The 26,087-nt window shown below is 43.7% G+C and overlaps 1 protein-coding gene across 1 annotated transcript in view; it reads left to right on the plus strand.

Moving 5' to 3' along the window:
- LOC311122977 (protein phosphatase 1 regulatory subunit 1A-like) overlaps positions 1-26,087 on the plus strand; it is a gene marked incomplete at both ends in the record, with an annotated part of 70,599 nt that overhangs the window by 19,219 nt on the left and 25,293 nt on the right. Inside the window, one exon of the mRNA XM_084197270.1 lies at positions 11,498-11,558. Within this exon, the coding sequence (XP_084053396.1) occupies positions 11,498-11,558 (61 nt within the window). The remainder of the gene's footprint in view (positions 1-11,497; positions 11,559-26,087) is intronic.

The following is a 26,087-nucleotide window of genomic DNA, read 5'->3' on the forward strand; positions in this document are numbered from 1 at the left end:
CATTTCTGAGAGGCAGTCCAGAGATAATGTATTAGCTATCCCACCACTCATCTGTCCTAGATTTAAAAAGGTTCTGGAAGCAAATCTGTTTTAATAAATGTCTGAGATTACTGTAACTGAAATAAGTACATGCTCCAGGCCGATTCTATTCTTAGTAACTGTAATACTGAGAGAAGTCAGTACTGTATTTCATAATAACCTTGTTACTTTTAGACTAAAATGTATATATCTATATCTCCTATGACTGAAATTGCATTACAACTGCACTTCCTGGTGCCCAGTACAGTATGATTCTTGTTCATTTTAGGATACAGAAAATATAAAGGTGTAATGTTTTTTGTTGTTGCTATCTGTACAGATAGGAATGAAGGTAAACAACAGTAGTGATAGTGGAGTATCTGCCAGTAGATGTACAGCCTTGTCCTCTCCTTAATACAATTGTCCTCCCATTAGGTTATTTCATTCATCATCCACCTCAAAGTTTTTGGTCACCAGCCACCACTGACTTACACAGACACCAGAAGGAAGGAGAGTAGTTATAGTGGTGTATCCCTTGTCCTCTGAATTACTTCCTTCCTGATTCAGCTTCAGTTGTTTTTTTTAAATGAGTTTGAACAGCATCCATAACACCATAAAATGAAATTACAGGCTACTGTAAGTGTACTATGCTGTGACTGCTACTAAACCAGCTCTCTGCTACTGTTCATTTGTATAACACCACTGAGCCTCATATAGAAGAAGAATGAAGACTTATGACATGCTATAAAAGCAGATGGAGGCAGCAGGAGAAAGACTCAGGTTGGCGTCCCAAACAGCGCCGTGTTCCTTATACAGTGAGGGGAAAAAAGTATTTGATCCCCTGCTGATTTTGTACATTTGCCCACTGACAAAGAAATGATCAGTCTATAATTTTAATGGTAGGTTTATTTGAACAGTGAGAGACAGAATAACAACAAAAAAATCCAGAAAAACCGCATGTTAAAAATGTTATAAATTGATTTGCATTTTAATGAGGGAAATAAGTATTTGACCCCTCTGCAAAACATGACTTAATACTTGGTGGCAAAACCCTTGTTGGCAATCACAGAGGTCAGACGTTTCTTGTAGTTGGCCACCAGGTTTGCACACATCTCAGGAGGGATTTTGTCCCACTCCTCTTTGCAGATCTTCTCCAAGTCAACAAACAACAAAATCCAGAAAAACGCATGTCAAAAATGTAATAAATTGATTTGCATTTCAATGAGGGAAATAAGTATTTGACCCCCTCTCAATCAGAAAGATTTCTGGCTCCCAGGTGTCTTTTATACAGGTAACGAGCTGAGATTAGGAGCACACTCTTAAAGGGAGTGCTCCTAATCTCAGTTTGTTACCTGTATAAAAGACACCTGTCCACAGAAGCAATCAATCAATCAGATTCCAAACTCTCCACCATGGCCAAGACCAAAGAGCTCTCCAAGGATGTCAGGGACAAGATTGTAGACCTACACAAGGCTGGAATGGGCTACAAGACCATCGCCAAGCAGCTTGGTGAGAAGGTGACGACAGTTGGTGCGATTATTCGCAAATGGAAGAAACACAAAGTAACTGTCAATCTCCCTCGGCCTGGGGCTCCATGAAAGATCTCACCTCGTGGAGTTGCAATGATCATGAGAACGGTGAGGAATCAGCCCAGAACTACACGGGAGGATCTTGTCTATGATCTCAAGGCAGCTGGGACCATAGTCACCAAGAAAACAATTGGTAGCACACTACGCCGTGAAGGACTGAAATCCTGCAGCGCCCGCAAGGTCCCCCTGCTCAAGAAAGCACATGTTCATGCCCGTCTGAAGTTTGCCAATGAACATCTGAATGATTCAGAGGAGAACTGGGTGAAAGTGTTGTGGTCAGATGAGACCAAAATGGAGCTCTTTGGCATCAACTCAACTCGCCGTGTGTGGAGGAGGAGGAATGCTGCTTATGACCCCAAGGACACCATCCCCACCGTCAAACATGGAGGTGGAAACATTATGCTTTGGGGGTGTTTTTCTGCTAAGGGGACAGGACAACTTCACCGCATCAAAGGGACGATGGACGGGGCCATGTACCGTCAAATCTTGGGTGAGAACCTCCTTCCCTCAGCCAGGGCATTGAAAATGGTTTGTGGATGGGTATTCCAGCATGACAATGACCCAAAACACACGGCCAAGGCAACAAAGGAGTGGCTCAAGAAGAAGCACATTAAGGTCCTGGAGTGGCCTAGCCAGTCTCCAGACCTTAATCCCATAGAAAATCTGTGGAGGGAGCTGAAGGTTCGAGTTGCCAAACGTCAGCCTCGAAAGCTTAATGACTTGGAGAAGATCTGCAAAGTGGGACAAAATCCCTCCTGAGATGTGTGCAAACCTGGTGGCCAACTACAAGAAACGTCTGACCTCTGTGATTGCCAACGGGGGTTTTGCCACCAAGTATTAAGTCATGTTTTGCAGAGGGGTCAAATACTTATTTCCCTCATTAAAATGCAAATCAATTCATAACATTTTTGACATGCGGTTTTCTGGATTTTTTTTGTGTTATTCTGTCTCTCACTGTTCAAATAAACCTACCATTAAAATTATAGACTGATCATTTCTTTGTCAGTGGGCAAATGTACAAAATCTGCAGGGGATCAAATACTTTTTTCCCCTCACTGTATAGGCCCATAGTGCTCTGTTCAAAAGTAGTGCGCTATATAGGGAATACGGTGCCATTTGGGAGGCATCCTCAGACTCACTACTCTCACTGCTCAAAAGCTCATGAATAATTCTGATAATACAAAGTTGAACAGGGCTGCTGTTATAAGGACAGGGCTATGAATAGATGATGTGATGGATGTGGAAAGATACGCAATCCCTGTCTTGAATGTCATACAATATGCATCAACAGATGGAAAAACGTCAGGACATAGATGGATGGTGTTTTGTGATACGGGGAGCCATATTGTGTATAGCCCGTTGTATGAATCCGAGAGAGGAGTATGGACTTCGATGTGAATCAGCCTATTCTATTCATTTCAATGTGTTACTCTGGTCCCATCCATCAGAAGAGTTGAACTTCACTTCATATTGGACATGGGAATTATTTTACAGAAGCAACAATTACAGAATCTATAGCTTTCTCTCTTTTTCTTCTCAATTTGTAAGTTATGCAGTGTTGAATGTGAAGGAGAAGGAGCTGAAAGGAAAGTGGGATGGATTAAGGCTCTGGGGGCTGTGTGTGTGTGTGTGTGTGTGTGTGTGTGTGTATGTGTGTGTGTGTGTGTGTGTGTGTGTGTGTGTGTGTGTGTGTGTCAATGAGAGCAGCTACTGGGGGCTTGGTATGGTATTAATACAGTGTTTCCCAAACTCGGTCCTGGGGCCCCCCCTGGGTGCACGTTTTGGTTTTTGCCCTAGCACTACACAGCTGATTCAAATAATCAAAGCTTGATGATGTGTAGTGCTTGGCCAAAAACCAAAATGTGCACCCCTTGCGGTACCCAGGACTGAATTTGGGAAACCCTGTATTAAGGTATGGTATGGTAAGATATGGTATGGTATTAAGGTTATGGTATGGTAAGATATGGTATGGTATTAAGGTATGGTAAGATATGGTATTATGGTATGGTATGGTAAGATATGGTATGGTATGGTATTAAGGTATGGTAAGATATGGTATTATGGTATGGTATGGTAAGATATGGTATGGTATTATGGTATGGTATGGTAAGATATGGTATGGTATTAAGGTTATGGTATGGTAAGATATGGTATGGTATTAAGTTTATGGTATGGTAAAATATGGTATGGTATTATGGTATGGTATGGTAAGATATGGTATGGTATTATGGTATGGTATGGTAAGATATGGTATGGTATTAAGTTTATGGTATGGTAAAATATGGTACGGTATTATGGTATGGTATGGTAAGATATGGTATGGTATTAAGGTTATGGTATGGTAAGATATGATATGGTATTATGGTATGGTATGGTAAGATATGGTATGGTATTAAGGTTATGGTATGGTAAGATATGGTATGGTATTAAGTTTATAATATGGTAAAATATGGTACGGTATTATGGTATGGTATGGTAAGATATGGTATGGTATTAAGGTTATGGTATGGTAAGATATGGTATGGTATTAAGTTTATGGTATGGTAAGATATGGTATGGTATTATGGTTATGGTATGGTAAGATATGGTATGGTATTAAGGTTATGGTATGGTAAGATATGGTATGGTATGGTATTAAGGTATGGTAAGATATGGTATTATGGTATGGTATGGTAAGATATGGTATGGTATTATGGTATGGTATGGTAAGATATGGTATGGTATTAAGGTTATGGTATGGTAAGATATGGTATGGTATTAAGTTTATGGTATGGTAAATTATATGGTATGGTATTATGGTATGGTATGGTAAGATATGGTACGGTATTATGGTATGGTATGGTAAGATATGGTATGGTATTACGTTTATGGTATGGTAAAATATGGTACGGTATTATGGTATGGTATGGTATGGTAAGATATGGTATGGTATTAAGGTTATGGTATGGTAAGATATGGTATGGTATTATGGTATGGTATGGTAAGATATGGTATGGTATTAAGGTTATGGTATGGTAAGATATGGTATGGTTTTAAGTTTATAATATGGTAAAATATGGTACGGTATTATGGTATGGTATGGTAAGATATGGTATGGTATTAAGGTTATGGTATGGTAAGATATGGTATGGTATTAAGTTTATGGTATGGTAAGATATGGTATGGTATTATGGTTATGGTATGGTAAGATATGGTATGGTATTAAGGTATGGTAAGATATGGTATTATGGTATGGTATGGTAAGATATGGTATGGTATGGTATTAAGGTATGGTAAGATATGGTATTATGGTATGGTATGGTAAGATATGGTATGCGTGTGTGAGCGGAGTGATCAGTGAAGGCTTCATCAGTCCTGCACAGACTCATTGTGTTTGTGAGCCAACTCCATGGTGCACACACACACACACACACATACACACACACACACACACACACACACACACACACACACACACACACACACACACACACACACACACACACACACACACACACACACACACACACACACACACACACACACACACACACACACACACACACACACAAGCACAGGTTAATGTAATCACTCAGCACACACACTATAAACATACACAAATTGACACACACACATGCTGGATGAATATCAATGGAATGAGTAGGAGTAGGGGAGGGCTGGAGGGAATCTTGAGGAGAGAGGTACTGGAGTGGCTCTTAAGATGTGAGGTGGGTGAACATGAAAAGGTATTGACACAAACACACAAAAGAGAGAAACCTTTTAATATCCTCGACAGACAGGATATGAGGTGAGCAATGTTCCTGTATACATGAAAACAACACTGACCTCACTGGACACAGACGTCAATTCAACGTCTATTCCACGTTGGTTCCATGTCATTTTATTGAAATTACGTGGAAACAACGTTGATTCAACCAGTGTGTGCCCAGTGGGACACTTCTAATAGCAATAAAAATACATGGGTTTTATACAGTGCTTTTCACTGACCCAAATATGCTTTCCTAGTCTCTGCATCTGGTATGAAAGATAGACCGAAAGAAAGAGAGAGAGAAGTTGCTTCTTATACACAGTCTTTCTCTGGCTGTGTGTGAAAGGAAATTAAGCCTCTTTAGGTCTGAATACCCAATTAGCAGTGTGTCATCAAGGAGATAACATTGACTACTGAACAGCAGTGTGTCATCAAGGAGATAACATTGACTACTCAGTAATCTCCTCCATACAGCCTAACTCTCACCCACTCACATGCACAAATGCACACACACATAAAGCAAATGAATAATAATAATTTCTACATTTATAATTAGTAGGTTTTGTTATCTGTTTTAACAAACCTTTTTTATTTTTGTACTCATGTATTGTATATTGTTTTTTTGTGGTGTGGTTTTCATGTCAGCCCTTGGGCTTCCAACCTGCACACCATTTCTTTAAAAATCTGTATTGTTGTTTATCACTTGTTTTCTTTGGTGCAAGTAATAAATAAATAAAATGACTAGTGAGCAGCAGTGTGTCATCAAGGAGATAACATTGACTAGTGAGCAGGGTGTCATCAAGGAGATAACATTGACTAGTGAGCAGGGTGTCATCAAGGAGATACCATTGACTAGTGAGCAGCAATGTGTCTTCAAGGAGCTAACATTGACTAGGAAGCAGTGTGTCATCAAGGAGATAACATTGACTAGTGAGCTAGCAGTGTGTCATCAAGGAGATAACATTGACTAATGAGCAGTGTGTCATCAAGGAGATACCATTGACTAGTGAGCAGCAGTGTGTCATCAAGGAGCTAACATTGACTAATGATCAGCAGTGTGTCATCAAGGAGCTAACATTGACTAGTGAGCAGGGTGTCATCAAGGAGCTAACATTGACTAGTGAGCAGGGTGTCATCAAGGAGATAACATTGACTAGTGAGCAGCAGTGTGTCATCAAGGAGATAACATTGACTAGTGAGCAGGGTGTCATCAAGGAGCTAACATTGACTAGTGAGCAGCAGTGTGTCATCAAGGAGATAACATTGACTAGTGAGCTAGCAGTGTGTCATCAAGGAGATAACATTGACTAGTGAGCTAGCAGTGTGTCATCAAGGAGATAACATTGACTAGTGAGCAGCAGTGTGTCATCAAGGAGCTAACATTGACTAATGATCAGCAGTGTGTCATCAAGGAGCTAACATTGACTAGTGAGCAGGGTGTCATCAAGGAGCTAACATTGACTAGTGAGCAGGGTGTCATCAAGGAGATAACATTGACTAGTGAGCAGCAGTGTGTCATCAAGGAGACAACATTGACTAGTGAGCAGCAGTGTGTCATCAAGGAGACAACATTGACTAGTGAGCAGCAGTGTGTCATCAAGGAGACAACATTGACTAGTGAGCAGTGTGTCATCAAGGAGCTAACATTGACTAGTAAGCAGTGTGTCATCAAGGAGATGACATCGAAAGCAGAGCAAGACTATTTGAAGTCAAAAATATTTGAAGATAAATACACAAAGCAGAGGACTAGAGGTCAAGAGGGAATTAACGATCAATGGAAATAGTTGTTTTTCAGTTCAACATCTGTTTGGAATCTGTGTAGGGGTTCCAACCAGGGACTCATAGCTACATGTGGCAAGTTCTCATTGGTCCAAATTGTCTATACGTTGAGCCTGAAATGGGATACTTGGTATTTGGCCATTTGCCCAATTTTATTACAAGGAATTATAATTGGTCAGCCACATGCTAGGCTTGAGGCTATAAACTAAATCCTGTCTCTTTGTTCAGTGGAGAAACATTGAGGACAGGGAAGAATTAACATACAGTGGGGAAAAAAAGTATTTAGTCAGCCACCAATTGTGCAAGTTCTCCCACTTAAAAAGATGAGAGAGGCCTGTAATTTTCATCATAGGTACACGTCAACTATGACAGACAAATTGAGGAATAAAAATCCAGAAAATCACATTGTAGGATTTTTAATGAATTTATTTGCAAATTATGGTGGAAAATAAGTATTTGGTCACCTACAAACAAGCAAGATTTCTGGCTCTCACAGACCTGTAGCTTCTTCTTTAAGATGCTCCTCTGTCCTCCACTAGTTACCTGTATTAATGGCACCTGTTTGAACTTGTTATCAGTATAAAAGACACCTGTCCACAACCTCAAACAGTCACACTCCAAACTCCACTATGGCCAAGACCAAAGAGCTGTCAAAGGACATCAGAAACAAAATTGTAGACCTGCACCAGGCTGGGAAGACTGAATCTGCAATAGGTAAGCAGCTTGGTTTGAAGAAATCAACTGTGGGAGCAATTATTAGGAAATGGAAGACATACAAGACCACTGATAATCTCCCTCGATCTGGGACTCCACGCAAGATCTCACCCCGTGGGGTCAAAATGATCACAAGAACGGTGAGCAAAAATCCCAGAACCACACGGGGGGACCTAGTGAATGACCTGCAGAGAGCTGGGACCAAAGTAACAAAGCCTACCATCAGTAACACACTACGTCGCCAGGGACTCAAATCCTGCAGTGCCAGACGTGTCCCCCTGCTTAAGCCAGTACATGTCCAGGCCCATCTGAAGTTTGCTAGAGTGCATTTGGATGATCCAGAAGAGGATTGGGAGAATGTCATATGGTCAGATGAAACCAAAATAGAACTTTTTGGTAAAATCTCAACTCGTCGTGTTTGGAGGACAAAGAATGCTGAGTTGCATCCATAGAACACCATACCTACTGTGAAGCATGGGGGTGGAAACATCATGCTTTGGGGCTGTTTTTCTGCAAAGGGACCAGGACGACTGATCCGTGTAAAGGAAAGAATGAATGGGGCCATGTATCGTGAGATTTTGAATGAAAACCTCCTTCCATCAGCAAGGGCATTGAAGATGAAACGTGGCTGGGTCTTTCAGAATGACAATGATCCCAAACACACCGCCCGGGCAAATGAAGGAGTGGCTTCGTAAGAAGCATTTCAAGGTCCTGGAGTGGCCTAGCCAGTCTCCAGATCTCAACCCCATAGAAAATCTTTGGAGGGAGTTGAAAGTCTGTTTTGCCCAGCGACAGCCCCAAAACATCACTGCTCTAGAGGAGATCTGCTTGGAGGAATGGGCCAAAATACCAGCAACAGTGTGTGAAAACCTTGTGAAGACTTACAGAAAACGTTTGACCTGTGTCATTGCCAACAAAGGGTATATAACAAATTATTGAGAAACTTTTGTTATTGACCAAATACTTATTTTACACCATAATTTGCAAATAAATTCATTAAAAATCCTACAATGTGATTCTCTGGATTTTTTTTTCTAATTTTGTCTGTCATAGTTGACGTGTACCTATGATGAAAATTACAGGCCTCTCTCATCTTTTTAAGTGGGAGAACTTGCACAATTGGTGGCTGACTAAATACTTTTTTCCCCCACTGTATACAGTGAGGGAAAAAAGTATTTGATCCCCTGTTGATTTTGTGCATTTGCCCACTGACAAAGACATGATCGGTCTATACTTTTAATAGTAGGTTTATTTGAACAGTGAGAGACAGAATAACAACAAAAAAATCCAGAAAAACCGCATGTCAAAAATGTTATAAATTGATTTGCATTTTAATGAGGGAAATAAGTATTTGACCCCTCTGCAAAACATGACTTAGTACTTGGTGGCAAAACCCTTGTTGGCAATCACAGAGGTCAGACGTTTCTTGTAGTTGGCCACCAGGTTTGCACACATCTCAGGAGGGATTTTGTCCCACTCCTCTTTGCAGATCTTCTCCAAGTCATTAAGGTTTTGAGGCTGACGTTTGGCAACTCGAACCTTCAGCTCCCTCCACAGATTTTCTATGGGATTAAGGTCTGGAGACTCGCTAGGCTGAAGTGCTTCTTCTTGAGCCACTCCTTTGTTGCCTTGGCCGTGTGTTTTGGGTCATTGTCATGCTGGAATACCCATCCACGACCCATTTTCAATGCCCTGGCTGAGGGAAGGAGGTTCTCACCCATGATTTGACGGTACATGGCCCCGTCTATCGTCCCTTTGATGCGGTGAAGTTGTCCTGTCCCCTTAGCAGAAAAACACCCCCAAAGCATAATGTTTCCACCTCCATGTTTGAAGGTGGGGATGGTGTTCTTGGGGTCATAGGCTGCATTCCTCCTCCTCCAAACATGGCGAGTTGAGTTGATGCCAAAGAGCTCCATTTTGGTCTCATCTGACCACAACACTTTCACCCAGTTCTCCTCTGAATCATTCAGATGTTCATTGGCAAACTTCAGACGGGCCTGTATATGTGCTTTCTTGAGCAGGGGGACCTTGCGGGCGCTGCAGGATTTCAGTCCTTCACGGCGTAGTGTGTTACCAATTGTGTTCTTGGTGACCATGGTCCCAGCTGCCTTGAGATCATTGACAAGATCCTCCCGTGTAGTTCTGGGCTGATTCCTGACTGTTCTCATGATCATTGCAACTCCACGAGGTGAGATCTTGCATGGAGCCCCAGGCTGAGGGAGATTGACAGTTCTTTTTTGTTTCTTCCATTTGCGAATAATCGCACCAACTGTTGTCACCTTCTCACCAAGCTGCTTGGTGATGGTCTTGTAGCCCATTCCAGCCTTGTGTAGGTCTACAATCTTGTCCCTGACATCCTTGGAGAGCTCTTTGGTCTTGGCCATGGTGGAGAGTTTGGAATCTGATTGATTGATTGCTTCTGTGGACAGGTGTCTTTTATACAGGTAACGAGCTGAGATTAGGAGCACTCCTAATCTCAGCTCGTTACCTGTATAAAAAACACCTGGGAGCCAGAAATCTTTCTGATTGAGAGGGGGTCAAATACTTATTTCCCTCATTAAAATGCAAATCAATTTATAACATTTTTGACATGCGTTTTTCTGGATTATTTTGTTGATATTCTGTCTCTCTGTTTAAATAAACCTACCATTAAAATTATAGACTGATAATTTCTTTGTCAGTGGGCAAACGTACAAAATCAGCAGGGGCTCAAATACTTTTTTCCCTCACTTTACAATCTACTTTCCAGCATAACAACTATGATTTGTTCTCTTTGAATACATATATTTTTCTCCCCTTGATTTGCTTTGGGGTCTGTGTTATTGAAGAATAACATCAACTGCCAACAACTCTTATTAGGGAAGCATTTTCTTTAGTGGTAACATATGCATTTCAAAGATCACAAAGGCTGCGTTTACACTGGTTTCCCAATTATGATATTTTGACCAATCGGATCAGCTCTTTTGCCAATAAAAACATCAGAATTTGGCTGCCTGTGTAAACGCAGCCTCAATTGCTTGTTTCTGTGTGTAGGCTGTTTTGCAACTCAACCTCGGTTGGGTTAGGAGTTTTGCAACTGTGTTGTTTTGTGAATGCCATCTTGTCTTCCTTCTTACCTGTAGGCTATATTTAATAGTGATAACAGGGGAAGAAGCCTACTAAGTCTGGCTGTAAAACTATCATCAAGGTGCTGACTGTCTTTGTCACTCCAGTACAGGATACGCATAAATAACACTGTGTGGGATACTGGCTGTGAACAGAAAGCAGACTAGACTGTTTTGTAATTGCAGATTTCAGCATTTAGAAACAGTAGGATTGGACCTCACATGTCTTTCGTCCTTACTCAGCAAGGCTGGCAGCTACAGCTCAGAACTGCTGCTGCTGTGTGTGTGCGTGTGTGTGTGTGTGTGTGCGTGTGTGTGTGTGTGTGTGTGTGTGTGTGTGTGTGTGAAACTGAGGGAGTTGAGGATGAGGTGAGCTGTTCGTGTGGGTGCAATACGGTTGTTGGAGTCTTCTTGAACCTCACAACACATCTTAATTCAAAGCAAACACCACCAGCACAAAATCTTATTGTGTTTTTCTTGGTTTCTTACTTTACTTTTTCTTGATTTCTTGAATACTGATGGCAGTTCCGTCTGTTTCTCTTCAGATCAGAAGACGTCGGCCCACCCCTGCTACCCTGGTAGCATCTAGTGACCAGTCTTCTCCAGGTAACTGAATAGTATCGCATTCACTTTAATACATAGGACTATTATAGTGTCCATTAATACATAGGACTACTATAGTGTCCTTTAATACATAGGACTATTATAGTGTCCATTAATACATAGGACTATTATAGTGTCCATTAATACATAGGACTACTATAGTGTCCATTAATACATAGGACTACTATAGTGTCCTTTAATACATAGGACTACTATAGTGTCCTTTAATACATAGGACTACTATAGTGTCCATTAATACATAGGCCTACTATAGTGTCCATTAATACATAGGACTACTATAGTGTCCATTAATAAATAGGCCTACTATAGTGTCTTCTGCCCGTCTTCCGTCTACTGGTCCACTGGCAGCGGATCAATCAATCAAATGTATTTAGAAAGCCCTTTAATATCAGCAGTCATCACAAAGTAAAAAGTACTCAGCGTAAAACTCCAAAGAGCAGCAATGCAGAGGCAGATGCACAGTGAAGCAATTTATTATGTATTATAATCTAGTTATATTATACATCCCCTAACCTCCTACCTTTATATTATACATCCCCTAGCCTCCTACCTTTATATTATACATCCCCTAACCTCCTACCTTTATATTATACATCCCCTAACCTCCTACCTTTATATTATACATCCCCTAACCTCCTACCTTTATATTATACATCCCCTAACCTCCTACCTCTATATTATACATCCCCTAACCTCCTACCTTTATATTATACATCCCCTAGCCTCCTACCTTTATATTATACATCCCCTAACCTCCTACCTTTATATTATACATCCCCTAACCTCCTACCTTTATATTATACACCCCCTAACCTCCTACCTTTATATTATACATCCCCTAACCTCCTACCTTTATATTATACATCCCCTAACCTCCTACCTTTATATTATACATCCCCTAACCTCCTACCTTTATATTATACACCCCCTAACCTCCTACCTTTATATTATACATCCCCTAACCTCCTACCTTTATATTATACATCCCCTAACCTCCTACCTTTATATTATACATCCCCTAACCTCCTACCTTTATATTATACATCCCCTAACCTCCTACCTTTATATTATACATCCCCTAACCTCCTACCTTTATATTATACATCCCCTAACCTCCTACCTTTATATTATACATCCCCTAACCTCCTACCTTTATATTATACATCCCCTAACCTCCTACCTTTATATTATACACTCCTACCTTTTTACTCCTACTGAGTGACATAAGATGTCCAGGTTGCCATGGTTAGATCTGCATCATACATACAGCATGTACAGCATGTCATTTCCATATCCATAATGTAGTGTGTCCGTACTCCCACTTGGTGCTTCCTATCCTCACTGACTACTGAATCTAGGTTCCCCAGCCCCTTCTGGCTCTAGTCTATCTGTCCTTCTGTCCTTTCTTACCATAGGAACTAACCCCCTAATCCTCATATGGCTCTATTATTGCTGTCCTTCCTGACATTAGGAACCAAACGTATCCCTCTCTTCTCCCAGTGGGATATCTCCTCTCCTCTCCTCTCCTCTCCTCTCCTCTCCTCTCCTCTCCTCTCCTCTCCTCTCCTCTCCTCTCCTCTCCTCTCCTCTCCTCTCCTCTCCTCTCCTCTCCTCTCCTCTCCTCTCCTCTCCTCTCCTCTCCTCTCCTCTCCTCTCCTCTCCTCTCCTCTCCCCTGTCTCTCTCTGTCTCTCTCTTCCCCCTGGTGTGCCAAGAGAGTGGGACACCTCTGGCCTGATTCCTGTTGTTGACATTCAGAGCCTATTCTGCATGAACAAATAAATTATTGTTTATTTTTGTGTGAAATCGTCAATTGGCAACCCATCCCCCAATGGGATGATTGACACATAAACAAACATTACAATAATTCACTGTGGTAATTCAGTGATAATTCTTCTTCTGGTGTTCTCTGCATTGCACATTGCATAAAGAGTGAACAAATGTAAGGTAAAAATCAATACATAATAATTATTAAGGTTATTCAAACAATAATTATATCCCTCGAGTAGTAAGATAATATACATACATACATACATACATACATACATACATACATACATACATACATACATACATACATACATACATACATACATAACATATACAGATAGATAAAAACAGAAAAATGAACCCAGCCTGGCACAAAGAGAAGATTCATATGGGAGACAAGCCTATACACAATCTATGTACACACGTACCATTTACCACATAGAAGCTAAATATTTTTACAATTTAATGATAGGAAGACCTTTTTCTTTTATTCCAGGCTTTATCTAAATATTCCGCAAACGGAAATACACAATGGACAAAAAAACAGTTCAGTTTCTCCTCAACGCTCAGCCACATAATGTCAGGGTATATGTGGTGTCCTTTCTGGTGTAAGAGCAAGTGTATATCGTGGTAGAAGGGACACAATGAGTTTCATTCTCTATTTCTTCAAGGTCACAATAGTTACATAGTCTTTCCTCCTCCATTTCACCACAATACCAACCTGTTTCAATACGCAGAGGCAATATCCCTGATCTTACCTGTGCACATAGTGATCTCTTGCTTTTAGGTAGGTTATACATAATACATCTCTCACACACAAATTCACCCTTAATCAAACAAAAGGTTCTCAATTTGGGTTTATGATTCATCTCCTTCACCCATTTTTTTTTCATATTGCATCAACAGTTGTTTTTTAATAATATCTATGTTGTGATGAGTGTGATAGAAGGAGTCAGGCGCAGGAGGGTAATCACCGAATGCAGAGTTTATTCCGTCGTACACAAATAGCGCTGGATAGCGACAAACGAAACAGGCACAGGGGAAAATCTACCCTGGCAATACAAGGTAAAGGTAGCTCCAACAATAACAGGCACATGGGAAATATCTACCCCGGCAATAACAAGGTACGAGTAGCTCCACCGAGCTACACTACTCTCACAAATAAACAATCACCCACAAGGACAAGGGGGCAGAGGGAACACTTATACATGTACTAATGAGGGGATATGAACCAGGTGTGTGTAATTGACAAGACAAGACAAATGGAATGATGAGATATGGAGCGGCAGTGGCTAGAAGGCCGGGGACGACGAACGGCAAAGCCTGCCCGAACAAGGAGAGGAGGCAGCCTCGGAGGAAGTAGTGACATAAGACTCCCTTAATTCAATCAATCAATCAATTTTATTTTATATAGCCCTTCTTACATCAGCTAATATCTCGAAGTGCTGTACAGAAACCCAGCCTAAAACCCCAAACAGCTAGTAATGCAGGTGTAGAAGCACGGTGGCTAGGAAAAACTCCCTAGAAAGGCAAAACCTAGGAAGAAACCTAGAGAGGAACCAGGCTATGAGGGGTGGCCAGTCCTCTTCTGGCTGTGCCGGGTGGAGATTATAACAGAACCATGCCAAGATGTTCAAAAATGTTCATAAGTGACAAGCATGGTCAAATAATAATCAGGAATAAATCTCAGTTGGCTTTTCATAGCCGATCATTAGAGTTTAAAACAGCAGGTCTGGGACAGGTAGGGGTTCCATAACCGCAGGCAGAACAGTTTAAACTGGAATAGCAGCAAGGCCAGGCGGACTGGGGATAGCAAGGAGTCACCACGGCCGGTAGTCCCGACGTATGGTCCTAGGGCTCAGGTCTCTCAGTTGGCTTTTCATAGCCGATCATTTAGAGTTGAAAACAGCAGGTCTGGGACAGGTAGGGGTTTCGTAGCCGCAGGCAGAACAGTTGAAACTGGAATAGCAGCAAGGCCAGGCGGACTGGGGGCAGCAGGGTGTCATCATGCCCGGTAGTCCTGACGTATGGTCCTAGGGCTCAGGTTCTCAGAGAGAAAGAGAGAACGAGAGAATTAGAGAGAGCATACTTAAATTCACACAGGACACTGGATAAGACAGGAGAAGTACTCCAGGTATAACCAACTAACCCCAGCCCCCCGACACATAAACTACTGCAGCATAAATACTGGAGGCTGAGACAGGAGCGGTCCGGAGACACTGTGGCCCCATCCGAAGAAACCCCCGGACAGGGCCAAACAGGAAGGATATAACCCCACCCACTCCGCCAAAGCACAGCCCCCGCACCACTAGAGGGATATCCCCAACCACCAACTTACAATCCTGAGACAAGGCCGAGTATAGCCCACAGAGGTCTCCACCACAGCACAAACCAAGGGGGGGGGGGGCGCCAACCCAGACAGGAAGATCACGTCAGTAACTCAACCCACTCAAGTGACGCACCCCTCCCAGGGACGGCATGAAAGAGCACCAGCAGGCCAGTGACTCAGCCCCTGCAACAGGGTTAGAGGCAGAGAACCCCAGTGGAGAGGGGAACCGGCCTGGCAGAGACAGCAAGGGCTGTTCGTTGCTCCAGCCTTTCCGTTCACCTTCACACTCCTGGGCCAGACTACACTCAATCATATGACCTACTGAAGAGATAAGTCTTCAGTAAAGACTTAAAGGTTGAGACCGAGTCTGCGTCTCTCACATGGGTAGGCAGACTGTTCCATAAAATTGGAGATCTATAGGAGAAAGCCCTGCCTCCCGCTGTTTGCTTAGAAATTCTAGGGACAATTAGGAGGCCTGCGTCTTGTGACCGTAGCGTACGTATTGGTATGTACGGCAGGACCAACTCGGAAAGATAGGTAGGAGCAAGCCCATGTAACGCTTTATAGGTTAACAGTAAAACCTTGAAATCAGCCCTTGCCTTAACAGGAAGCCAGTGTAGGGAAGCTAGCACTGGAGTAATATGATCAAATTTCTTGGTTCTAGTCAGGATTCTAGCAGCCGTATTTAGCACTAACTGAAGTTTATTTAGTGCTTTATCCGGGTAGCCGGAAAATAGAGCATTGCAGTAGTCTAATCTAGAAGTAACAAATGCATGGATTAATTTTTCTGCATCATTTTTGGACAGAAAATTTCTGATTTTTGCAATGTTACGTAGATGGAAAAAAGCTGTCCTTGAAACAGTCTTGATATGTTCGTCAAAAGAGAGATCAGGGTCAAGAGTAACGCCTAGGTCCTTCACAGTTTTATTTGAGACGACTTTACAACCATCAAGATGAATTGTCAGATTTAACAGAAGATCTCTTTGTTTCTTGGGACCTAGAACAAGCATCTCTGTTTTGTCCGAGTTTAAAAGTAAAAAGTTTTCAGCCATCCACTTCCTTATGTCTGAAACACAGGCTTCTAGCGAGGGCAATTTTGGGGCTTCACCATGCTTCATTGAAATGTACAGCTGTGTGTCATCCGCATAGCAGTGAAAGTTAACATTATGTTTTCGAATAACATCCCCAAGAGGTAAAATATATAGTGAAAACAATAGTGGTCCTAAAACGGAACCTTGAGGAACACCGAAATGTACAGTTGATTTGTCGGAGGACAGACCATTCACAGAGACAAACTGATATCTTTCCGACAGGTAGGATCTAAACCAGGCCAGAACTTGTCCGTGTAGACCAATTTGGGTTTCCAGTCTCTCCAAAAGAATGTGGTGATCGATGGTGTCAAAGGCAGCACTAAGGTCTAGTAGCACGAGGACAGATGCAGAGCCTCGGTCTGACGCCATTAAAAGGTCATTTACCACCTTCACAAGTGCAGTCTCAGTGCTATGATGGGGTCTAAAACCAGACTGAAGCATTTCGTATACATTGTTTGTCTTCAGAAAGGCAGTGAGTTGCTGCGCAACAGCTTTTTCTAAAATTTTTGAGAGGAATGGAAGATTCGATATTGGCCGATAGTTTTTTATATTTTCCGGGTCAAGGTTTGGCTTTTTCAAGAGAGGCTTTATCACTGCCACTTTTAGTGAGTTTGGTACACATCCGGTGGATAGAGAGCTGTTTATTATGTTCAACATAGGAGGGCCAAGCACAGGAAGCAGCTCCTTCAGCAGTTTAGTAGGAATAGGATCCAGTATGCAGCTTGAAGGTTTAGAGGCCATGATTATTTTCATCATTGTGTCAAGAGATATAGTACTAAAACACTTAAGTGTCTCTCCCGATCCCAGGCCCTCGCAGAGCTGTGCAGATCCAGGACAGCTAAGCCCTGGAGGAATACGCAGATTCAAAGAGGAGTCCGTAATTTGCTTTCTAATGGTCATGATCTTTTCCTCAAAGAAGTTCATGAATTTATCACTGCTGAAGTGAAAACCATCCTCTCTTGGGGAATGCTGCTTTTTAGTTAGCTTTGCAACAGTATCAAAAAGAAATTTTGGATTGTTCTTATTTTCCTCGATTAATTTGGAAAAGTAGGATGATCGAGCAGCAGTGAGGGCTCTTCGGTACTGCACGGTACTGTCTTTCCAAGCTAGTCGGAAGACTTCCAGTTTGGTGTGGCGCCATTTCCGTTCCAATTTCCTGGAAGCTTGCTTCAAAGCTCGGGTATTTTCTGTATACCAGGGAGCTAGTTTCTTATGACAAATGTTTTTCGTTTTTAGGGGTGCAACTGCATCTAGGGTATTGTGCAAGGTTAAATTTAGTTCCTCAGTTAAGTGGTTAACTGATTTTTGTCCTCTGACGTCCTTGGGTAGGCAGAAGGGGTCTGGAAGGGCATCAATGAATTTTTGTGTTGTCTGAGAATTTATAGCACGACTTTTGATGCTCCTTGGTTGGGGTCTGAGCAGATTATTTGTTGCGATTGCAAACGTAATAAAATGGTGGTCCGATAGTCCAGGATTTTGTGGAAAAACATTAAGATCTACAACATTTATTCCATGGGACAAAACTAGGTCCAGAGTATGACTGTGGCAGTGAGTAGGTCCAGAGACATGTTGGACAAAACCCACTGAGTCGATAATGGCTCCGAAGGACTTTTGGAGTGGGTCTGTGGACTTCTCCATGTGAATATTAAAATCACCAAAAATTAGAATATGATCTGCTATGACTACAAGGTCTGATAGGAATTCAGGAAACTCAGAGAGGAACGCTGTATATGGCCCAGGAGGCCTGTAAACAGTAGCTATAAAAAGTGATTGAGTAGGCTGCATAGATTTCATGACTAGAAGCTCGAAAGATGAAAACGTCATTTTTTTTTTTGTAAATTGAAATTTGCTATCGTAAATGTTAGCAACACCTCCGCCTTTGCGGGATGCACGGGGAATATGGTCACTAGTGTAACCAGGAGGTGAGGCCTCATTTAACACAGCAAATTCATCAGGCTTAAGCCATGTTTCAGTCAGGCCAATCACATCAAGATTATGATCAGTGATTAGTTCATTGACTATGACTGCCTTTGAAGTGAGGGATCTAACATTAAGTAACCCTATTTTGAGATGTGAGGTATCACGATCTCTTTCAATAATGGCAGGAATGGAGGAGGTCTTTATCCTAATAAGATTGCTAGGGTGGACACCACCATGTTTAGTTTTGCCCAACCTAGGTCGAGGCACAGACACAGTCTCAATGGGTATGGCTGAGCTGACTACACTGACTATGCTATTGGCAGACTCCACTAAGCTGGCAGGTTGGCTAACAGCCTGCTGCCTGGCCTGCACCCTATTTCACTGTGGGGCTAAAGGAGTTAGAGCCCTATCTATGTTGGTAGATAAGAGGAGAGCACCCCTCCAGCTAGGATGGAGTCCGTCACTCCTCAGCAGGTCAGGCTTGATCCTGTTTGTGGGTGAGTCCCAGAAAGAGGGCCAATTATCCACAAATGTTATCTTTTGGGAGGGGCAGAAAACAGTTTTCAACCAGCGATTAAGTGCTGAGACTCTGCTGTAGAGCTCGTCACTTCCCCTAACTGGGAGGGGGCCAGAGACAATTACTCGATGCCGACACATCTTTCTAGCTGATTTACACGCTGAAGCTATGTTGCACTTGGTGACCTCTGACTGTTTCATCCTAACATCGTTGGTGCCGACGTGGATAACAATATCTCTATACTCTCTACACTCGCCAGTTTTAGCTTTAGCCAGCACCATCTTTAGATTAGCCTTAACGTCGGTAGCCCTGCCCCCTGGTAAACAGTGTATGATCGCTGGGTGATTCGTTTTAAGTCTAATACTGCGGGTAATGGAGTCGCCAATGACTAGGGTTTTCAATTTGTCAGAGCTAATGGTGGGAGCCTTCGGCGTCTCAGACCCCGTAACGGGAGGAGTAGAGACTAGAGAAGACTCAGACTCAGACTCCGACTCGCTACATAATGGGGAAAACCGGTTGAAGGTTTCTGTCGGCTGAATGAGCGACACCGGTTGAGCATTCCAACAGTATTTCCCTCCAGAAGCCATGAGAAAGTTGTCCGGCTGCAGGGACTGTGCGGGGGGAGTTATACTAACGTTACTGTCTGTACTTACTGGTGGCACAGACGCTGTTTCTTCCTTTCCTACACTGATAATACTCTTGCCTAACGATTGCGTCTGAAGCTGGGCTTGTAGCACAGCTATTCTCGCCGTAAGGCGAGAATTCTCCTGTATATTATGAGTACAGCGACTGCAATTAAAAGACATCATGTTAATGTTACTACTTAGCTTCGGCTGTTGAAGATGTTGATGAGCCATGTCCAGATAAAGCGTCCGGAGTGAAAAAGTTGAATAAGGGAAAAAAAGTTGCGATGGAAAAACGGAAAATAACGTAAAGTTGGCAGCTAAAACGCACAGGAAAATGACTCTTCAGAGGCTGCCGTTCTATCCTGCCGATTACCAGAGGCTTGTCTTACCAGAGGCTGCCGTTCTATCCTGCCGATAATTTGGTTTTCGTACAGATGTTCACAGTCAGACTGTTGAAAAAGGTCAGACATAACAGTTGCCCAGGATCCCCCTATGGATAGATCCCATTTAAAAACTTTACTAGCTATTCTGGCAGTTGGCATATCCAACAGTCTATTCCAAAGTCTCACCATACACGCATTCCATCTATCCCCGCAGGGTTCCCAGCCCATGTCCCCAGATATTGCAAGTATAGGCGCAAACTTGTGGACACCTAAAAAGTAACATACTGCTCTGTTATGGACATGTTCATTTTTGAGATACCTCTTAAGACCCCATTCCTGCTGAATAGTCCAGAAAAGGACACCCGCATGTCTGATACAGTTTAGAATACGTAGCATAACCAATATCTTTGAGTGTTTTTGATTTTCCTATAACTCACCCAAGAGCTCTTCTTGCTGAGTCGGCCAGGGCAGATGTTCCGTATGGAAAGGTAATATGTTAATCAATAAAAATACCCAAATATTTATAATCGCTAGTAAACTCAAGAATGTCTTCACCAAAACAAAACCGAAAAACACTTCTCTTAGTACCTGGTTTTCTAAAATGCATTATCTGTGTTTTTGTCTGGTTGATCATGAGTCTCCATCTTTTACACCAATTGACTGCACATAATAACAGGACTGCACATAATATCAGGAAGCACACTGTTCAGCCGATACCTGGGTGACCAGAGGAGTGGGACGTGTGTGCCCAATAGATCAGACGATCACGGACAAGAAATGGCATGTACTGCAGCCCAGCTGGGCACTGAGGTGGAGATGGCTCTGTGCGTAACGCCCGCTCTATGTCCGCGTCCACCGCCCACACTACCGGCGCCCCAATGCAGGAGGCCGGGAGTATGGGGGTGTTGTCTATGGGCCTCTCCTCTGTGTCGTACAGCCGTGCCTTCACGTTCTTCGTACCTGGTATGTATGACAACGTGAAATCAAACTGGGTGAAGAACAAGGCCCACCTGGCCTGGCGAGGGTTCCAGTCCAGATGAGGAAAGGGTGTTTCGTCCCCTCGAGCCAGTGCCTCCACATGGTCAGGGCTCTGACAACAGCCAACAGCTCCCAATCACCAACGTCGTAGTTCTGTTCCGTCGGGCTGAGCGTCTTAGAGAAGAAGGCACAGGGGCGGAGCTTGGGTGGAGTGCCCGAGCATTGAGATAGGACAGCGCTTATCCCTACCTCGGACACATCCACCTCCACTACGAACAGTAATGATGGATCGGGATGGGGCAGTACCGGGGCTGTGGTGAACAGAGCCCTCAGGTTACTGAAAGCCCTGTCAGCCTCAGCAGACCAGCGGAGCCGGGATGGCCCACCCTTCAACAGAGAGGTGATGGGAGCTGCGACCTTGCCAAAGCACCGGACAAACCTCTGATAGTTATTGGCAAAGCCAATAAAGCACTGCACCTCCTTTACCGTGGTTGGAGTCAGCCAATTACGCACGGCTGAAATGCAGTCGCCCTCCATCTCCACACCTGAGGTGATAATGCGTATCCGAGGAAGGAGACGTACTGTTGGAAAAACAGACACTTTTCTGCCTTGGCATAAAGGTCATGTTCCAACAGTCGGCCCAGCACTCTGCGAACCAGTGACACACGGTCGGCGCACGTAGTGGAATACACCAGAATGTCATCGATGTAGACCACCACACCGTGACCAAGCATGTCCCGAAACACCTCGTTCACAAAGGACTGGAAGACGAGCATTCATCAACCTGTACGGCATCACCAGATATTCGTAATGTTCCATGGTTGTGCTGAATGCTGTCTTCCACTCGTCCCCCTCCCAGACACGCACCAGGTTGTACGCACTCCGGAGATCTAATTTCGTGAAGAAGCGCGCCCCATGCATTGATTCTATAACAGAGGAGATGAGGGGTAGAGGGTAACTATAGCGAATGATAGTTTGATTAAGTTCCCAGTAATCAATGCAAGGGTGCAGACCTCCGTCCTTCTTCTTCACAAAAAAAAATAAACTAGAGGAGGCAGGTGAAGTGGAGGGACGTATGAACCCCTGGCGCAGGGACTCGGAGACGTATGTCTCAATTGCCTCCGTTTCAGCCTGCGACAGGGGATAGACATGACTCTTTGGAGGCACAGCATCTTACCAGAGGTTTATCACGCAATCCCCCGCCCGATGAGGTGGTTATTTGATCGCCTGCATTTTGGAAAACGTGTGCACTAAGTCTAAGTATTCAAGGGGGAATGCGCACAGTGGAGGTAGTGTCTGGACTTTCCACTGTGGTTGCACCAACGGAAACAGCTAGACACCTACCCTGACACTCTCATGACCATTCCGTGAGAACCCTCTGCGGCCATGAAAAGGTGGGGTCGTGTAGTGAGAGTCAGGGATGACCCAACACAACAGGGAAATTAGGGGATTCAATAATATAAAAAGTGATTTGCTCCCTATGGGTTTCCTACATAATCATTGTGACTGGTGCTGTAACCTCCCTAACAAAACCTGACCCTAATGGTTGACTGTCAAGTGCTTTGATGGGAAATGGAATGGGTAGGGGAACCAATAAGATACATAACCTATTAGCTAAAGACCTGTCCATAAAGTTCCCAGCTGCGCCTGAATCGACCAGTGCCTTACACTGGGGAACTATCTTGTGCTCAGGGAAGTTGACGTGTATGGTGAAGTACGCAGCAGAGGGCTCTGAACGAGTGTGGGTTTGCGCTACCTAGGGTGACACGAGAGTGCCCTGCCTGCCGCCTCCAAACCCAGAACAATGCTGACGACAGCGTGCAGCAGAATGTCCTCTCTTGCCAGAAGAGTGACACTGGATCTGTTGTCCTCCGTTCTCCCGGATCGCTGCACCACCCAGCTCCTTCGGCACGTGATCCGGGTGGCAGGGGGGTGAAACTGGCAGGCCCCTTCCAGAACGTCCTCTGGAAGCCAAAAGGTTGTCCAACTGGATGGCCATGTCCACTAGCTGGTTGAAGGTCAACGTGGTATCCCAGCAGGCTAGCTCCCTTCGGAAGTCCTCCCGCAGGCTGCACCGGAAGTGGTCGATGAGGGCCTGCTCGTTCCACCCAGACCCCGCCACTAGAGTTCTAAACTCCAGGGCAAAGTCTTGCACGGTCCTCGTCCCCTGCCTAAGATGGACCAGGCACTTGCCGGCCTCTCTTACTTCGGGGGGATGATCGAAGACTGCCCGGAAGAGGCGAGCGAACACCCCGTAGTTGTCCAACGCATCTCCTCCTTCACTCCAGACCGCGTTGACCCACTCCAGGGCTTTCCCCGAGAAGCAGGAGACGAGTGCGGACACCTTCTCCCGCTCCGAGGGAGCTGGGTTGATGGTGGAAAAATAGAGGTCCAGCTGCAGGAGGAATCCCTCGGTCGGGATAGGTGAATCCCTCTGGGTGCTGGAGTGTGGGTGGCTGGATCCGGTCGCTCAGCTGTTCCCGAAGGGTCGGGTCCTCTCCTATCCAGGCGTTGGATGACCTGGAGAACCCGATCCATCGCTTTGCCCAAGCTGGCTAGCATGTTGGAATGCTCCCGGACCTGCTCCACGACTCCAGGCATATTCCCGTTTCCTGCTGACTCCATGCTGTTGGGTGTGTGATTCTGTGGCGGGTGATTTAGACGGAGTCAGGCACAGGAGGGTAAATCACAGAATAATTGGTTTATTCGGTAAAACAGCGGTACGCAGCAATGTGTAAAACACTCCAGTGTGGTAAATACGGCACAATGGAGAAAACAAGGCACATGGGTGAATATCCCGGCGAGACAAAATACAATAGCTCCACCGAGCTATAATAAACTCCACAATAAACAATCACACACAAAGACAAGGGGGGCAGAAGGAATACTTATACATGTACTGATGAGGGGATATGAACCAGGTGTGTGTAATAAACAAGACAAAACAAATGCAATGATGAGATGAGGAGCGGCAGTGGCTAGAAGGCCGGTGACGATGAACGCCGAAGCCTGCCCGAACAAGGAGAGGAGGCAGCGTCAATCACCTTCTTAACTTCTGCCACAGACAGCTCCTCGTTTGAGTACAGGTTACATATATAAGAGGGTTCTAACATTGTATTTTCCATTTTAGTTCTCAGGGAACTTATGTCTTTATAAAATTATTCCTAAAAATATGCCACATTTTCGTTACATGAGAACAAACTAGCAAACCCCTTCTCCTACTCCTTAAGTACCTGTGTAATATCAGAGTTCAGAGAGAGAGAGATTGTGTGTGTGTGTGTGTGTTTGTGTGGTGGTTGTGTGGTGGTTGTGTGGTGGTTGTGTGGTGGTTGTGTGGTGGTTGTGTGGTGGTTGTGTGGTGGTTGTGTGGTGGTTGTGTGGTGGTTGTGTGGTGGTTGTGTGGTGGTTGTGTGGTGGTTGTGTGGTGGTTGTGTGGTGGTTGTGTGGTGGTTGTGTGGTGGTTGTGTGGTGGTTGTGTGGTGGTTGTGTGGTGGTTGTGTGGTGGTTGTGTGGTGGTTGTGTGGTGGTTGTGTTATAGTAAATGTTGCTTAGTCATTGTAATAGTTATTTATACAATTCTCTCTTTTCTGTCTTTGTTCTTATGGATTTTTCTCCCAAGAGATTCACAGGAGATTAACTGAGTCTTTGATTTTCTCCTGAAGACAAAGAACAGTTCCGTACTACACACACACACACACACACAGGCACATACACACACACACACACACACAGGCACATACACACACACACACACCACTCCTCTGATGTCTGTATTACAGTGAGCTGTAGCTGGATGCCTGTCAGTCGAGAGAGAGAGAGAGAGAGAGAGAGAGAGAGAGAGAGAGAGAGAGAGAGAGAGAGAGAGAGAGAGAGAGAGAGAGAGAGAGAGAGAGAGAGAGAGAGAGAGAGAGAGAGAGAGAGAGAGAGAGAGAGAGAGAGAGAGAGAGAGAGAGAGAGAGAGAGAGAGAGAGAGAAGAGAGAGAGAGAGAGAGAGAGAGAGAGAGAGAGACAGAGAGACAGAGAGAGAGAGAGAGAGAGAGAAGAGAGAGAGAGAGAGAGAGATAGAGGAGAGAGAGAGAGACAGAGAGACGAAGAGAAGAGAAGAGAGAAGAAGAGAGAGAGAGAGAGAGAGAGAGACAAAGAGAGAGAGACAAAGAGAGAGAGAGAGAGACAGAGAGAGAGACAAAGAGAGAGAGACAAAGAGAGAGAGAGAGAGAGAGATCTGAGAGACAAGGCAAGAAGGGCTATAATAATAAAGATAAGTCTCTATTGGCTATAATAATAAAGATAAGACTATTGGCTTTAATAATAAAGATAAGACCCTATCGGCTATATTAATAAAGATAAGACCCTATGGGCTATAATAATACAGATAAGACTCTATTGGCTATAATAATAAAGATAAGACCCAATGGGCTATAATAATAAAGACAACACCCTATTGGCTATAATAATACAGATAAGACTCTATTTGCTATAATAATAAAGACAACGGTTCAACAGACTTTTAGCCATAACTGGCTATGAGACTATTGCAGCTCTGTGGGTTTAACATTTATGGACAATTTTGATACCTTCTGGAAACAAAGCTAATATTATAAGGAGGATGGGATCCACCCAAATCCTTTTGGGTTCCTGGATCCTTTCACATCATTATAAGGCTGCGTTGAGACAATGACTTATCAATGACCCAAGTCCAGCTCATTTAATCCCTGCCATTGTGTCGCTGAGTTATCATAATGCTTAAGCAAATGTACATTATCCTAGGGGCGTTGGAAGACACATAGTAAATAACCTAATTGATGTCCCTCTTACTGCCCGGAATGCCTCCTTTAGCTATTGTATGCAGTAATCATATGCCTATGAACCAGAGTAATAGTGTTAGCACTGAGGTGGTGT

Source organism: Coregonus lavaretus (assembly GCF_964263955.1).
Source record: "Coregonus lavaretus genome assembly, contig: HAP1_SCAFFOLD_445, whole genome shotgun sequence".
Lineage (NCBI taxonomy): Eukaryota > Metazoa > Chordata > Actinopteri > Salmoniformes > Salmonidae > Coregonus > Coregonus lavaretus.